The sequence below is a fragment of the Terrapene carolina genome, unplaced genomic scaffold, assembly GCF_002925995.2.
Source record: "Terrapene carolina triunguis isolate 2854851 unplaced genomic scaffold, T_m_triunguis-2.0 Scaffold250, whole genome shotgun sequence".
NCBI classification, from domain to species: Eukaryota; Metazoa; Chordata; order Testudines; family Emydidae; genus Terrapene; species Terrapene triunguis.
Window position 1 is genome coordinate 296,124 of NW_020664601.1, and position 17,663 is coordinate 313,786.

General features: G+C 48.6%; 1 protein-coding gene across 2 annotated transcripts in view; it reads right to left on the reverse strand.

Annotated features, from left to right (window-relative positions):
* EPS8L2 (EPS8 like 2) overlaps positions 1-17,663 on the reverse strand; it is a 131,812-nt gene that overhangs the window by 34,670 nt on the left and 79,479 nt on the right. For both annotated transcript variants that reach the window (XM_029912833.1, XM_026657619.2), the window contains exons 5-7: positions 3,441-3,602; positions 1,874-2,023; positions 593-672 (exon numbers count right to left, since the gene is read on the reverse strand). In XM_029912833.1, the coding sequence (XP_029768693.1) occupies positions 593-672; positions 1,874-2,023; positions 3,441-3,602 (392 nt within the window). The remainder of the gene's footprint in view (positions 1-592; positions 673-1,873; positions 2,024-3,440; positions 3,603-17,663) is intronic.

Consider the following 17,663-nt stretch of genomic DNA (forward strand, 5'->3'; position numbering starts at 1 on the left):
GGGGGGGGGGGGGGGGGGGGGGTGCCAGGCTCAGAGGGGCTGGGCTCGGAGCTGGGGGTCAGGACTGTGGCGGGGGATGGCATAGGAGGGTTCCCGGCTCAGAGGGGCTGGGCTCGGAGCTGGGGGTCAGGGCTGTGGGGGGGATGGAGTGGGGGCATGCCCGGCTCAGAGAGGCTTACACCCGCCTCCCCCTTCTCCCGGAACCTCAGCGCGCCGCGTCCAGGAGCGGCCCTGGACAGCTTTGCAGCGTCATGGCTCCAGCGGGACCTCAGCTACCCCAGCTCGGCCGGAGCTCGCAGCCCTGCCCCCTTACCACGTGGCTCCGAGCGGGAAGGAGCTCAGGCTGCTCCTGGACAAGGTGCGCTGAGGCGCCGGGGGTGGGGGAAGGCGGAGGCGGGGGGGAGCCTCTGACATTGTCGTGGGGGCCCCTGCGGGGCCTGGGGCAAATTGCCCCACTTGCCCCCCCGCTCTGGGCGGCCCTGGTCTCTGGATTCAAACTGATCCAGGACAGCCTTGTCTGCCTTTGTGTTCTGCTTTCTATGTAGCTGATGAGAGCAGGGGGCATTTGTTCCCATCTGTCTGCAGCACTTACTTGAGCGTCTGCGGCCGTATCTTCTTTCCCTGCTTGTGATCGGCGAGTGCACTTTCTATGTCTTCGTGGACCATCTCCGCCTCAAACACAAAACAGTGATCTCATAAAGGCTTTGCTTTGAATGAACTGGAGGATGTAGGTGGCATGATGGGGAAATAGCTGGCTGAGAATGTCACTGGCTACGTGCTCATATTGCATTACAAGTCAACTCAGCACTTGGCAGTTTCACTGTGTAGTGCTCTCCCTGCCTCTGTCTGAGCAGCCAGTGTGAATACTGGTGCAGGTGAAAGGATCCGGTTCTCAAGCAGGAGGACTAGTTTCAAGTGACTAGCTATGAAGCAGCAGGATTTGGGCAGTCTTGGACATCGTATGTCCTAGGATTTCAGCCACTGGTGTCTGTGCAAAGCGCTAGGGTAGTTACGTGCTTACGCTGGTGATTTGCACCTTTGATTTGGAACTGGGATACAAATCGTATTGCCCTAGGGTAAACTGAGCTTACACTAGGGGTTTGTATTAGTGCAGCTGAAGGCACTGCTGCTGCTCACTGGCAGCTGCAGTCTCAAGTGGGGCTGAAATCTCAGCATAGATAAGGAGAGAGCTTCCTGGCTGCACTCCTGACTGTGTGCCTGATGACAAAGCCTCACAGCCGCATACTGGCTCTCTGGAAGAGGGAGAGATAGGATTGCAAGAGGCAACTGAGGGTCCAAAATGGACAGGGGTGCAGGGAAAACCTCTCCCAGTAATTCCAGATATATTGACATAATTCTCTTGCGTTCCAGTTGCACTGACTTCAGTGGATCTGCACCAATTTACACTGCTATGACTGAGAAGGGGATCTCCAGCAGCAGTAAATGACAGGCCAGGCATTGCAGTTAAGGCAGGCAGAATGCTCTCCAGTCCTACCAGCTAAAAGGAGTGATGGGAAGCATTGCTGCTGTAATTTGTATTCTGGTGAAATGTCTCTGCTCTTAGTCTGTTAGACAGGGTGGAACGAAAGGCAATGATCAGTACAAACTACCCTTGCATGACAACATTCATTGCTCTGCACACTCTGCACCCTTACTTGAGCCAGCTTATGATAAGCTCATGCAGACTGTGCATCTGTGCATCCAGTCTGCATTCGCTTCCGCACATGGAGGCTTGCACCGTCATTTGCACACACAGTTCTGGCTTGGTTTTTTCTCTTGATGTGCCCAAGCAGGGGAAAGGTTTGAAAATCTAGCCCCAAGCAGCAATGACTTCTCCCACCCAGAGCTCCTCTCGCTTTCCCTCCCTGCTCACCTCCACCTCGTCGCAGTTGAAGAAGTGGATATCGGGCTTGTGCTGCTCGGAGTCCTGGCACACCAGCAGGAGGATGGAGGTGTAGCGCATCTGATTCAGCACGGTTTGGCAGAGCTGGACCGTCGGCAGGGGAAAGTCCTCCAGCTCCTCCTGTAAGACAATGGACAGGGCATCATGCAAACGGGAGTGGTGTTAAAATAACACCTCACCATCCCCGGCATTGCCGCATGCAGTCACTGCTGCAGGGAGGAGGAGACCTCACAGGGCAGGTGCCTCCCGGCAGTCCATGTCCCCGCAGTTCTGTGTCTGATACTGAAGACAGTCCCGTCAGTGTTTGGGGAAGACGAATGAGCCTGGGAACTAGGCACCAACTAGGAGGAGGTGGAGTTTCCCACCTTGCTTTCTGGGGATGGGGTCCCAGAGCGCAGGCTGCTTCTTGGGCTTGCAACACAGCACATTGATATTGGTGCTACAGAGGTCACCCTGTTGCTGTGCTCCGCCTGCAGCAGTGAACTAGCAGTGTTGGGCAGTGGCGTAGCCAGGTGGAGGGAACAGGGGGAGCGATCACAAAAAAAAGGCGCCACCTGCTGCGGCGCTTTTACTCACCCGGCGGCGCTTTTACTGATGGGGCGGCGCTCCGGGTCTTCGGCGGCAGTTCAGCGCCGGGCCCTTCACTCGCTCCGCGGGTCTTCGGCGGCATTTCGGCGGCGGGTCCTTTGGTGCCGCCGAACACACCCGGAGCGAGTGAAGGACCCGCCGCCAAACTGCCGCCAAAGACCCGGAGCGCCGCCCCGTCAGTAAAAGCGCCGCTGGGTGAGTAAAAATTAAAAAGGTGCCAAGAAATTGAAAAGGCGCCACTTGTGCTCGGAGGGAGAGCAGCCGCTGCCCCACTCCCCCCCCAGCTACGCTACTGGTGTTGGGCTTGCGTTAACACAGGCAAATGGGGCTGGGTTGGGAGCACCGATAGGAAGGATGCTGTTGTGGATAAGGCACGAAACTGGGACTCGGGACAGCTGGGCTCTATTCTTGACTTTGCCCACCCTTTGGCTTGGCTATTTAGCTTGTACACCCTTTGGGGCAGGAAGTAAGTGTGTGTGTGTGTGTGTGTGTGTGTGTGTGTGTGTGTGTGTGTGTGTGCGCGCGCACACCAGGGCATCAATCTCTGTTGGGGGCTCCTAGAGCTACAGAAATACAAATCATTAACAACGATGAATTCCACCCAAACCATTTTGTCGACTCCTGACTGGACCCATCAATCTCCATTAGCCTGTCACTTCCACCGAGGTCTGACTTATCATTCACCCATGAGCGTAGCAGCAAGGAGCTGAGAGTTTGGTTAATTAGTTCAGTCCCACCTTGCTGTGCCCTCAAACTCTAGAGAAACCCTTCTGTCCTATAGGTTAAAATCAGCCAGCCCTTTTGCGTTTTTTTGTATTAATTCTTCCCAGTTTAGTAGACCCAGAAAAGCATGTTACCCCTCCCCAGCCAGCTGGAAAGTGGCATTCTTTTGAATGCAGTCTATTGCCCGTTTTGCATCTTGCCATGGAGGAGAAAGCTCCCGACCTACCTGTGACTCGCAGTCTAGCAGTCGGATGGACTTGTCATTCACTTGCAACAGCATCTCCTGGGCCCAGATCTTCTCTTTAGAGTTGAGCTGCATCAGTTTCCTGATGGCGTCGTCCACTGTCACAATGGCTTCACTCTTGTCCATGATGAATGTGGCTAAGTGCTGCGGGGGCAGCGGGGAGAACACACACAGGAGAGGTGTCAGGCTAATAAGAGTGAGGGTGACCTCAAGTCAGCTTATCTCTGCAGAGCTGTTAATGAGCCATGTCTGTCCCACACCCACTCACTACAGCACTTTGTCCCCCTTCAGTAGTGGCTGGGCTGCATAGAGAAATTGATGAGCCTGCTACGGCCTTGGCTAAGAAGCGGATGGTTTTTTAGCTCCAGCAATAGAGACTTATGTGCTAAGATCCAGAGGTTCCAGGTTCAATCCTGGTTACTGACAACCCAGCAGGGCACAGTGTAACACACACTTCATAGGGTGCAAACTCTCATAGGCTGCAGGAGAGATTTACAGTATATCTCAGAAGTTTGGGCTAGATTATGTAGGCTCCTCACAGCCTGCAGCAACTCACATGAGAAACAGTCACATGGTGCTGTCAGGTGACTGCCTGTTCTGTATTATGAACCATCATTATGTCAGTGCCATTACCTAACGGACTCCCAAGGAAAGCGTTGATACATGATAGGATTTCACAGCACAGAAAGGGCATGTCTACATGGGAACGCTCCGGGAAAGTTAAGCCACATAAACTGAAGGCTGTAATGTAAAGTTAAAGCATACGTTCAGTTAATTTGACTTAACTTTTTTGAGTGTCCCCCTGTAGGCATGCCCTAAATTCCATCACTTGCAGATTTAGCAGGACATGTTTTAACTCTAGCAATTAAGGCGCCAATTCAACAAAGCACTTAAGCACGTGTTTCACTTTAAGTACATGACTAGTCACATTGTTTTCCTGGACTGCTCATGTGCTCAATGTTCAGCTTGTGCTTAAGTGCTCTGCTGGATTAGGTCTGAAATCATTTCCCCAGACTAAACACGTTCAGTGTTTTCTCTCTTTGTATAAAGAATGAGGACCACGAAAGCTTATGCCCAAATACATTTGTTAGTCTCTAAAGTGCCACAAGGACTCCTCGTTCTTTTTGCTGATACAGACTAACATGGCTACCACTCTGAAACCTCTCTTTGAATAGTAGATCTCACAGGAGGAAATTTGCCCCGGGCAGATGGTCCACACGGGCTATGCAGACACCATTTAAATCCCACAGGGTTTAAATGGGATTAAAGTGATGTGTAAGCTCTGTCTGGGCCGTCTGTCCGGGGTCAGTCCCACCCACACTGCAGCTATACCACAAACCTCTCTACACTGCAAAGCTACCCAGCATATAGGGCAGCCTTTAACCTGACTCCTAACTCTACTCCAGCCTGCTAAATCACCTCATGTACCACGGAACCAAAATGACGCCATATACAGTGGCATGACTCTTCCTTGACTTCTGAGACCTTAATGGAAACTGGCATCTCTGGTTATAATAGGGGTTTTTGTAAAGGGTCGGGGGAGCTTCTGCAGGATTTAGAGTGTTCCTTACTGCTCCATTTTAGGAAGGAGGGAAGCCCCAAATGCAAGGGTCTTGTTGGATTTATCCTGCAGGGCACACTCCTGCTTTCCTGTATGCCCCAACTTGGAATTCCACTGCATTCCTCTGCTCTCCCATGTTCCTTAGCAAAAATGCAACCGCATTCTATGGTAGTGGCCCAGAAACTGCAGTAACACTATAGTCATTCTGGTGCTTTAGATCATGAAAGTGGCCTGTGACTTCCAATGCACTCTGTAGTACCTATTTATATAAAAAGTCTCAGAACCTGCCAGATGCTGCGTCCCAGCTCAGCTAAAGAAAAGGAATTCTCCTTGTTTTCATATCCTCCCCCACCCCCCCGTGTTTTGCTGCCACTTCAGCTCTGCACTGTGGCATTCAGTGCTTAGTTTGTGCCAGGGCTTGCGAGAGCTGACCCCCTGCACCTCTGGGCTTGGCAATTCATAGCTCCGGCACCTCTGGGCTTGCCATGTCAGTTATGAAAGTTTAAAAAACAAAACAAAACAAAAAAAACCCTGCTTGAGCCCTGGCACCTCTTTCATTACAAATTAAGCATTGGTGGCATCACAGGAGTTCCCCAGTTTTCCTTCCTCCCAAACCCAGAGAAACCTGCGCCCAGCTTCCATAGCGCTTATACACGAGCTCCGTCCCCATAACAAACTGAATTCAGTCATCACCTCCTCCCGCACGTTGTGTAACTTCTATACTTTGGACTGAAGGCAGCTCTGATCAGGTAGCAGAATCCCAGACATGACTGCAATTACAGGCACTTCCGCCCAGGTCTGAACCCATTAAACATTGCACTTGGATACAATCACACTTACTGAGGGCCTCTGAACCTTGGTGTCTGCATAATTGTGCTGCGCCTCTAGGCTTTAGGCTGCTATTGATACTATGTGTAAGAGAAAGTACCATGCTGGGAAGTGGAGGAGATGAAGGGTGGGGAGATGTATTCTGCATAAAAATGGCATTTGTTTCCTCTAGCCTGTGAATTCCACCCTTTCAATCAAAGTTGGGTCTTGCTCTCCTATCCTAGTCTCTCTTTACTTGCCACTGTTCACAGCCAGAACACCTGCTCTCTCGCCAGGCTAGATAATGCTTCCCAGTGACTTATCTGCCAGCAGAGGGTAGTGCGAGGCAATAGAGGCGACGACAAGGCTTACCTTCTCTCCTAGTAGTTACACAGTAATGTATCGTGTGGAGAGACTGTGGGGCTGATTCTGCACTCACTGGCTTTACACGAGTATAGCTCAGCTGATTTCAGTGGATTTGCTGCTGGACTATACTAGTAGGAGTGACAGCAGAATCAGGCCACGTGTTCTGATGACAATGGGGGACGGGGGGTAAATCATGAGCCAAAGTCAATAGTCCAGATTCTCTCCCCTGCTCTGTCCCTAGGAGTGCAAAGCGGATGATAACTGGCCCAGTCTCCGTCACTGAAGATTCCTACAGTGCTGGGGAATCACCACGAGGGTTAGAGCCAGCATATCCTGGTCCTAAGAAGACAGCTTCTGTTGCAGCCTGTGGTGGAGGATTGATGCGTGTTTGAGGCGTAGTCTCTGCTCCACTGAGTAGACTCAGGCACAACAGAAAGCTTGGGCCTGTGTTCCTGCACTGAATGTTACAATGTAAGCATGGGTTAGCACTGCCTGTTATTGTGGCTTTTTTTCCTTGATCACTATTTAGCATGGCAAAAAGAGGGACAAAACAGGATTTTGATACAGTGAATACTACTGAAGTAATTCTAACACAAAGTGTTAGAAACCAAACAAATTCATGTGAGGAAACTCATGTCTACACTGCAAGTGAAGGTGTGATGGTAGCATGAGTAAGCATACCCATGTTAGCTTTAATCTAGCCAGCATGGGTTACAGTAGCAGTGTAGATATGATTGTATGGACTAGCAACCAGAGTGCAAGTCTTTCAGGTACCATGGGTATGTACTCTGGTTGTTAGCCCATGCAGAAGATTATGCCAGCATATCTATGCTTCTTTTGTTATTTGTCCTAGCTAGATCAAGCTAGCTTTGGGTATGCCTACCCGTACTACAATCACATCTTTGTGGTGTAGACAGAGACTAGGGGCAGGTCTACACTACAGCTGGGATCGACACTCTGAGATCGATCCACTGGCGGTCATTTTAGCGGGTCTAGTGAAGACCCGCCAAATTGACTGCAGATAGCTCTCCAGTCAGCCCCTGTACTCTACCCCTGATGAGAAGAGTAAGGTAAGTCGACAGGAGATTTTCTCCTGTAGACCCCGCGGTAACTTGACTTAAGGTACGTCGACTCCAGCTACGTTATTCACGTAGCTGGAGTTGCGTAGCGTAGGTCGACTTACCGCGGTAGTGTAGACATGGCCTAAGAGGTGAGGCTAGCTAAGAATCTTGACAACTCCCACACCATGTTGCCAAAAAGACACAAGGTGTTCTGGGGGCAAAAATAGGATTGGGAGGGGGGAGATGACCATTGTGAGGGATGGACTGTTAGGTTTGCAACAATGGCATTGTGGGACAGTCATTAGAATTCAAAGCGGAGAGAATTCTAAGGCAGAAGATGCTAGATGAGGACTTGACTCTCTCTCCTAACATTCCTTCTCCTTTTTCCTGGGTAAATAGTAGGACAAATAGGGAAACCAGAGTGTTTGGAACTATCCAGCATTTTTTGAAACTATTTGTTTGATGTCAGCCATAAACTCCTCCTTATGATATGAAGATGGATCTATTCTTGTCCAAACCCTGCGAGGGACTAAATGCTTCATGAAGGTCAACATTTTGGGGGATTTGGAAACCATCAATGACATTTCAAAACTTTTTTAAAAACCGGAAATATTTTGATACAATTTTCATAAATCAAAAAATGTGGTGTAACTGTTTGTTTTGGTTTAACCAACCAGCTCTTCTGTGGGTTAAAAGTGAGAACTGAGAGTGGTCAGCACCTGGCAGAATCTGTCCTTAGCTCAGGGGAAAGCATGAGGCACCAAAAATAAACAGATGGCTGTATGTAAAATTCATAAACCTGACTGAAGCAGGATTAGAAATACAGCTCAGCTCACTCTGTGGCTAAATGTCTTCTACCTCTCCTGCCCACCATGAAGAGTTTCGAAAAATGGGAACTTCTGTATTGGCAGAAAAATCTGTAGCTTTCCCCAGTGCTGAGACATTTTAACCAAATGTCACTGCACCATGGTCATCGTTTGAACATTATTATCATGGGTTGGGGAGGGCAGGGTTGCCAGTCTAAGGTCAAGGTGGCAGAATAAGTAGAAGACTGAGGAGAAAAACACACTGTAGAGCGGAACAGATTTATATCCATGCCTCTCATGAAAAGGCAGAAGTTCCCTCACTTGGACTGGAATTATTGGAAAACACTACACAATATTATCTGGTAACTATAGAATTAATTTGTGTGACTGCTCCATTTCCTCCAGCCAAACAACATTTAGCTCAGGAGTTTTCCAATATTCTCTGTGTTGCACTTACACCTTATCTGCTCATGAAACGTCTGTACATGACCCTGGATTCTGTTTTCTAGGCCTGTGCATTGCATCCTCTATTTTTCATCAATCACGTAGCACAGAATAAGGGGATTGTGTGTATCAGGGGCAAGACTGCCCCTCAGCAGCATTGGCACCGTAGGTACATAATTCTTACTCCTTCCCTCCCATCCCACTGGGCCCCATTCCAGCTACCCTTATAGAGACAGTATCCAGTGTAGCAATTCCAACCAGCTAGTCGTGAAGACTCCATGCTTTGTCACAATACCTCCTAGATATGGCGCTCTGAACCATAGATTTTTAACCCCAAGCTGTGTGTGAACTGGTCCAGGGTGAGGCACAATCCCCCTCCCTTTCTTTATGGCTCAATGGGAGGGGAATCATGAATGTATTTATTTATTTTTAATAACATGGAGTCACAGTATGGAAAAAGGTGAGACTGACTGCCCTCTAGGCAGCCACTTATACTGCTTATAAAGCTGGCCTTACACAGGGGATTGATGAAGGAATACAGCGCTCTTCACCTCCAGGTAACTCCTTCGTACCAAGGTAACTCTTCTATGTATACAGGTAGTTGGAATGAGAGCGAGAGGAGAGGGTCACAAGTAATTATCTTGAATGCCAGTGCTGCTGGGGGGCCCCTGATCTGCACAGTTCTCCTTGGTAACCTTGTTCTGAGTAACATTAGCTGATGAACAATGGATGATCCAACTCAAAGGCCTAGAAAATAAAATCCAGTGTCACTTACAGATGCTTCACGAGCAGATAAGGTGCAAGTGCAGCATAGGAAGAGCATTGGGAAACTCCTGGGCTAATGTTGTTTGACTGCAGAGAATGTAGTGGTGACACAAATTAATTCCATAGTTATTGGATAATATTGTCTGGCATTCTGCAATGATTCCTGTGGAAGCCATGGAACCTTCTGACCTTTCACAAGAGGCATGCAAATAAATCAGATCTGTAGCTGCAACCTGGTATCATATAAAGAGCTGGAAAAACCAGTAACGTTTTTAAAGCAATGGTCTATTTAAGCTGTAAGGGAGAAAAATAGGTTGTCACTGCTGCATAGGCTCCCTGCAGAGCGATGAATCTCACCGTCAGAGAAGACAGTGTGCATTGTTCCTTGCTCTCCTTTTCCCCTGTTCCTTGTCTGTCAGGGGTAGAATGTAAGCTCTTTGGAGTAGACATCATTTCATATTATTATTGCTTGTATTACAGTGGTGGTGAGGGGCCTCAATCAAGGATAAGGAGCCAGTTGGTCCAGGCACTGTACAAAAAGTCCTTATCCCAGAGAGTTCATAGTCTAGAATTATGATGGAACACCACAGGTGAATAAAATAGACATATAGGGGTGCCTGGGGAGGGTGAGTATGAGCATAATACATAGCAGTTACCACCTGCCTGGCTAGCCATTGTCAACAGTGTTCTGAAGGCAATGCATCGTGATAGAGGTGAGTCTTAAGGAGGGGTTTGATGGAGGAGAAGATAATAGCTTTATGGATTTCCCCACCTGGAAGGGGTGGCATGGGAGATGTCACAAAGGTGTCTGAGTGAGAAGTGTACTACTCAGTAATAAAGGCTGGCCTCACTGATCGACTGAGGTGGCTCAGCATGGAACTAAGGTAAGAGATCTGTTGTGTATGGTGGTGCTAAAAGACAAAGGGCCTCAAAAGCGAAGATGAGATGCTTGTGTTGGATACGGAGGAGGAGGAGGAGGAGTCGTCAGCGGAAGGGCTCAAAGGAGGAGGTTCATGTAGTTAGAACCATGTGCTAGGAAAATCATCCAGGCATCAGCATTTTAAATGGATGTGAGAAGGACAAGTTTGTTGCAGATGAGGTCAGAAAGGAAGAGATTAGCGGTGCCAAGGCATGAGAGCCTAGACAAGAGCACTGGTAGTCTGGACAGACAGAAAAGCCCAGATCTTAGAAATGTTATATAGGAAGATGCAGGAAGACTGAGACGCTGCCTGGACGTGTGGGTCTAGAGTGGGTCAAGTTGAAGATGAAGCGTGCATGGGTGACTGGAAGGACGGTGGTAGTATCCATGGTGAAAGAGGGGGGGGAGAGTTTGGGGAGGACAAGATGAAAAGCTCAGTTTTGGTCATGTTGCATTTAAGTTGAGAGCTAGACATCCATGAGGAGATGTGAGAAAGACAGGCCAAGATGTGGGATTGGATGGAGGGAGGAAAGTGTGTAGAATCCCTAGCACTTAATAGGCGCCCATTTCAACACCCATCGAAGGAAAGGAAAAGACTCCCATTGACTTCATTGGGCACTGAATCAGGGCTTACATAAATGAAACCATGGCAGGTGTGCTCTGAGCAGCTGTTGCTGAAAGCCATGACTGGCCATGCAGTCAGGTGAGAATTAACACCCTCAGGTGTTTTGTGGTAATTATAAAATGTTGTACCAAATGTTATTTCATAAAGGCAATAATACTATCTATATTTATGTTACTGAGGTGACAAAACTGAATTCCGAACAGTGAATTGCACTGTTTTGCAGTCACTGCCTGGAATTCTAATCAGCTCTATGGCGTTCATCGACCTGTTTTACAGTCTTCATAAATTCCTCTGCTATTTGCTGTTGATTATATAAATATTTATAGGGGTCATAGTTGCTCACATGACTGTCATTGCATGCATTGGTAGATTAACACCCCCCGCCCCCAATCATTCAGTCTTATCTAGATACTGGACCAATTATTTTTTTTAAGCTACTGGGGAAGGGGGAAGTTTGCTACTGTCTTGTATTTATCTCATTTTAAGAAATCTTGAAAGCCTAAAAGCAAAATGTAATATCTTTCACCCCTAAAGTGAGTCAGATCCAATATATATACTGTAGGAATGGACCATGATTGCAATTTAGTAACAAGAGTTTTATCAGCATACAAATCGCTGTTATGCATATAAAAGGCCAACTCATTTTTTATGAAAACACATGCACCTTGTGACAATAAAACATATTTGCTCTGATCAGCATTCAAGGTGGGGCCTCACAGATGGGTGGCATGAAACATAACTAATGGGGGCTGACATGTGTGTCACTGTTTAAAGTCCCTTCTCTGTCACCGTGACTTCATTTTGGTACATAACACTGTGGGGCTTCTAATAATAGCTTAAAATAATAAAAACCAGATTGAAAATATGGCATCTGAGACCTATGAAAAGGGATGTGAAGAAAAATGAACCTTTAGTCATTCAGCTTATGATGTGTAGCATGTGTCTATACAAGTGTGCATATAAAAATGACAGGCCAGTGGGAAATGAAGCCATTTAAAGGTTTTATTATACTGTCTTTCATGACAATATGGACAATACAAAGTTTATACACCTCTGGTGCAGTTATACACCACACTTTTTCTAGAGTAAGGTCTAATTGAAATTGTGGTTTAATATTCTTGTCACATGTTAGGGACTTTTTCTTAAGTGTAAATCAAGATGCACATCAGTGACCAAACAGTAAAAGTGGGGCTCTTAGCCATCAAGTTACTTATTCTGAACTTTAATTATACAAGACAAAAAGGCCCCAATCCAATAGAGCACTTAAGTCGGAGCTTAACTTTAAGCAGCTGAGTAGTCTCGTTGAAATCAATGGGACTGCTCAGGTACCTGCTTAAAGTTAAGCAGGTGCTTAAGTGCTTTGCTGGATCAGGTCTCTACAGCAGAGAGAAGGATATTCCTTTTAGGAACCTCTGATAAGTTCTTTCCTATCTCAAAAATCCATCTCCCTATTTTTCCTGCCTCATGCATTTAAAATATATGACAAGTGGCCAACTGGTTTTAGATACCTTTTTATTTCTTGTGGACTGGAAACGGTCCACGGGGATCAACCCGTTTCCTCCTGCACCTGACAACCTCTGGGCAGAAGATGGTCATTACAAACCCAAGCAGGGCTAGATGCTCAATGCCACTTCTGCATCAAGCAGAAGGTGTTGCCCCAGCACAGCAAGAGATGCTTCCTCCACACTGTCTGCTGATTGAGTTGCTTCTGTAATACCATTCCACTTCAGGGAGCTAAGGAGCAAGCACAGACCTTTCACTTGGATCCACACATCCCATGAGAGGCCATTGGCAGCCTGCCCTTGCTTCAGCCTCCAATACCCAATGCAATGTTAATCTGTGGCAGTGATATCTTCTGAAGCAACAGTCTCCCTAGAGTCCCCCTAGAACAGTATTGCTGTGAGGCCTTAGCTACTGAGCACAGCAGAGGAGGGCTGGTCGCCATTCTGCAGACTTTGCAGTCCATGAATCATCAAATTCTGCTGCCTCCTCTAGCTCTTTAGTTCACGTCTATGGTTTTCCTAATTTTCAACAAGTTAGAAAATAATTATTTAAAATGCAGCTTGATAGCAGTGAGATGGCTGAACCAAACACACCTGTGTTAGGCTCTCCACGTCCTCTGTCTCAGTAGTTCTCTACCTTTTCCACACTGATAAGGCCATTTTGCAACAAACATTTTTCAGGATGCTCCCATCCCCTTTTTTGTCTAGCCATATAAGGGAGGGTGGCCATGATCTCTCACAACCTATTAATAGGCCGCAGATAGGGTCATGACCCCGGGCAGAATGCTTTTCCTCCCCAGTACACCCCTTCAAGCAGCCCCTCATAGTGATGGGCAAAGAACAGCAGCGAGGCTGTTATTCTCGTGTTGCCTGTAGATTCTGACCCTCTGCCTAGCAGATTGAGTCATGGCTGGGTGAAGCTCAGTGGCTGGTGTTCTGCAGAAGGTCAGACTAAATGATCATAATGGTCCCTTTGGGCTTTAAAATCTGACATGACAGGGAGACCAAATCTTGGTGTTATGGAGAAATTGCCTGATGTTCTCAGACAGGATCACCACCAAAATGCTACATTTCAGGGCTCAGCAGAGCAGGGATCGTCTCTCTGATGAGGCTGGCTCCTCTTTTGGAAGTGGAATGTCTGTAACAATGGAAGGTGGGAGCGCTGCTACCTTGCTGTCAAACAAGTTTAGAAATAACTGAGCAGGACACACCAGGGTCAAGCAACAACAGATGGAGAGGGAGCCCCTGTATCTCTCCTGGTGGGAGGTGACACTCAGTGGGGCCCTCTTGTTCTGGCAGATGATTTCAGCAACCACTATAGGACTCTCCATTAATTTATAAGCTTGTGCCAATCAACCAGAGTTTAAAGTCGGGGATCATATGAGGGAGCACAGCTCCCCCTGCTCGGCTTAAAGCAGAGAGAGCGAGAGCTTTTGCCTTTTCTCTTCTAGGCTTAGGAGAACTCGGCTCTCCCAGAGTTCCCCCTCCTCCTGCCTCTTCACTGGCAGGTGATGTGAGGGAGAATCTGAAGTGGGAGCAGCAGGAGGGGCTGGTGCCTGGCTGGGGAGTTGATGGGTCTCCGAGTCTTTCCCGCCACTAGGCAGAGCAGCAGCAGCCGCATCTGGTGACAGGAGGATTGTCCAGGCTGGGAGGCCCCAGTCTGCCTCCTCCTCATGCCTTGCTGGTTCCCCCTATGCCCTTGGGGACAGAGAGAGGGGGGAGGCAGATACTGTTTCACTCAGCTCTCCCTCCCCTCGGGGAGCAAGGAAGGGAGACCCTGCTGCTGACTTCCCCTCCCTTAGACAGAGTGGCCTTGTCAGTTGCCTCTTCCATCCTGGCACTACAGAGTGGAAAGAGAGGCTGGGAGCACAAGTGTTCCCCCCACCCCCACACATACCCACACACACTCTTTGGCTGGCTCCAGGCCTACTTGGGGACGTGGATTCCTTTCAGGTTCAGCTATGCTGATTCCTTTGTCCCATTCTCTTTCACATGCCATGTCCCATCACATGAGATGACACAAGGTCCTCTCATAATGTGATGTCAATACCTATGAGCCAAGGCAGGTGAGTTAATATATTTTATTGGACCAGTTCCTATAATGCCTTAGCCACCTCGTGTCTCTGATCTCCTGGGACCAACATGGCTACAACAACACTGCAGACCTCAATACCTATGACAATCTACAGTCACCACAATGGTTGCACTCCCCTCACCTGTGTGGACCTATTTTAACCACTGGTGCTGTGGCTGTGACTTTCACAGAGGCTTTACTTGGCTTCAGACTAGCAAGCCAGAGCTGCTGAGCCAGCAAGCTCCAAGAGGCCCAGTCTTTGCCTTGACATCAGACTGCCAGCCAAATGCTGATAGAGTTGTCTTACAGAACTGAGGGTCTCTAGATAAGCTCAGGAGTCGAGGTGCTGTGACAGGCCTGGACCTTGGTAACAGGCTACCATGCTAAAACTGCTGAGTTAGTTGCTACAGAGGCCAGTGCTTTGGCATCATCTGGGCAAGCTAGAGAAACTGATCCAGAGAACTTAGCGGTGCATGCTTGGTATTGACCCAGAATGCTATTGCTGTGATGGGGTGTATCAACCCCACACTGGTGATGCAGGGGTTAAAAAACTGGCTTTGGGCCCAAGAGGCCATGCTCCCTCACTCTTGTGGGCATGTGCCCAGTGGAGGGAGAATATAAAAGGAAGCTGCTCAGCTCAGTGTGGGCTGGCTGAGGAGGAGAATAGATGCGTGCTGCAGACTCCTGCTGAGAAGCCACCGGGACTCCAGACCGCTGAGGGCACGCTCCCTAGCTATGCTGCAGGAAGCCTTTCGACCGCGGGGACTGAAGGAGATGATGCACCGGAGGGGATCGCAGAGACAGAGCAAAGGGTAGGAAGCGACCCAGGGAATGCATTTGGGGATATGGAGCCCTGAGCCCTGTACCAGGGTAACTGGTTTTGAAAGGCCCTAGGTCGGAAGCAGCTGGAGTAGGGTGAGCTGGAGTTCCTCTACCCTCCCCACACTCACCACTAGGCACCCTAGCCAGTAGGGAAAGCAGCCTACTTGGACTCTTGCAATTGGGCGATACAACCACTGGCTGCAGTGGCTACTGGATCCTTGCCATGAGGCATTACCGCTGCCAGAGAGAGGGCGGTGCCTTGGGACCCCCCGCTGACCCTTTGACGATGGCTCTTCAGCAAGTAGCCCACAAGGAGGACTCTGCTGTGATGTTAGCTCAGCAAGCTATAGCTGATGAGCTAGTCACTGTGCCGAGAACTTTGCCTTCATATTAGCCCTATAAGCTAGAGATGCTGCGCCAGTGAGCTGCCAAAGGCTGTTGTCCTGACATCAGCCAAGCAAGTGAACCCTAATTTCACAAAAGCGGGAACTTGACATTCTTCCAGCAAGCTAGAGACCGCACCGGGTGTGTCTACACGGCAGCTGGGAGGGTGCTTCCCGGATCAGTTTGAGCTAGCGCACTAAAACTGGTGACGTGGGCAGTGGCTCAGGCGAGCCACGTAAGTACAATCGTGCCTGACCCACTGGGGACATATTCAGACGGATATAGCTATTTTTAACAAGGTAATGTGAGGCCCGCGAGCCCGAGTCTGTTGACTTGGGCTCAGAGGCTTGCTGCCGCTGGCTGTGTAGATGTATCACTAGAGACCTGAGCCTTGACGTTAGCTCAGCAAGTGAGAGGTGCTACCTCCTGGAGAGCTGTAATGTGTCAGATCAGCAAGCTACAGCTGCTGAGCCAACAACATCACAAAGGCCTGGGTCTTGATCTCAGCCCAACGAGGCAGAGGTGATGAGCCCGTAACCCTCTGAGGGTATGTCTATGCAGCGGGGAGGTGTAATTCCCAGCATGGGTAGACATACATGAGCTAGTTCCGCTTTAGTTAGCGCCTAACTATAACTGTGTGTTCGTGATGGCACGGGTGGCAGCTCGGGTTAGCTGCCCACATACATACCCAGAGGGGTCAGGTGGGATTGTACTCAGACAGCTGGACTGAGCCACTGGCCACTCTGCTATTCTTAGGCATTAGTTTGAGCAGAACATCTTCCTGGGCTGGGAACTGCACCTCCGAGCTGCTGTGTAGATGTGCCCTCGGAGGCCTATGCCTTCACTGCAGAACAGCTAGCTAGAGGTGCTGAACCTGGGAGCTTATAAAGACTGTTGTCCTGACATCACAAGGCTTTGTGAATTCCGTCAGCACCTTGGTGGCTTTGACAACCTCTCTCCACAACAGCAAAATGCAAGGGCTACAAATGAGGGATGTATTGATGAATTTACAATGTACGTGCGGCAGTGCGGGATAGGTCAGTATCAAATTATGGCCTCCATTTTGTACTGTGTTGAACAGAAGCCTAAACATGCCCAAAGACAATCTATTGTACTGTTTCCACACAGCTGCCCTGCCATGCCCGTGAAAGCGGATACCTCAATGAAGCACTGTCACTGAGAGTCACCTGGTGCTATTGACTTTGAATGACTCAACTCCTGGCCAACCCTGATGGAATAATGTCCTTTTCTACACAGCTGGGTCAAGCATGACTGGGGGAGAGGCTGGAGCTTAGCACTGGAACACTTGGCAGAGAGACAGGGTATCTCAATATTGCACGTTCAGACTGGACTCTGATGCAGTGTGAGCCCAAGTCCCCACTCACAAATCAGTCTGACACAGATAGGGTGACCAGACAGCAAATGTTAAAAATCGGGATGGGGGTGGGGGGTAATAGGAGCCTATATAAGAAAATGACCCAAAAATCTGGACTGTCCCTATAAAATCGGGACATCTGGTCACCCTAGACACAGATCAGCATGCATGCAGGACCTGGGTCCTAGGACCCTGTTAGGGGGGTGGATCTGAGTCATAGAATATCAGGGTTGGAAGGGACCTCAGGAGATCATCTAGTCCAGTGGTTCCTGTGACGTTGTGCAGTCTATATGGTTTTATAAAAATATGCTAATGAGTGAATATAATGTAACTGGAATATGCTTCATGCAAAAGGTCTCTTGTAAGGTATCATTACAAAGCTTATAATCTACTGAGTGTGATCATCCTATTTGTATAAATGTACCACTCTTGTATCTAAAACTAGAAATATGAAATATAACTCTGAGGGCCTATTGTAATTATGCAAAGTGTGGGCCATTAATAGTGGTTTGGAATCTTGATGACTCCCATTAACCAGGACCATTGTCTGCAGATGGCTGTATTTACCTGTGAGTCTTCCTGTATATGTGTGTGCTGGCAAGTGGATAATAAAGTCTTGCAGTGACATGTGATCATGTCACCTGACCTGGAATCCATCTTTAACCTGGTGCTTTTCCAGTGGGGGGGGGGGGGG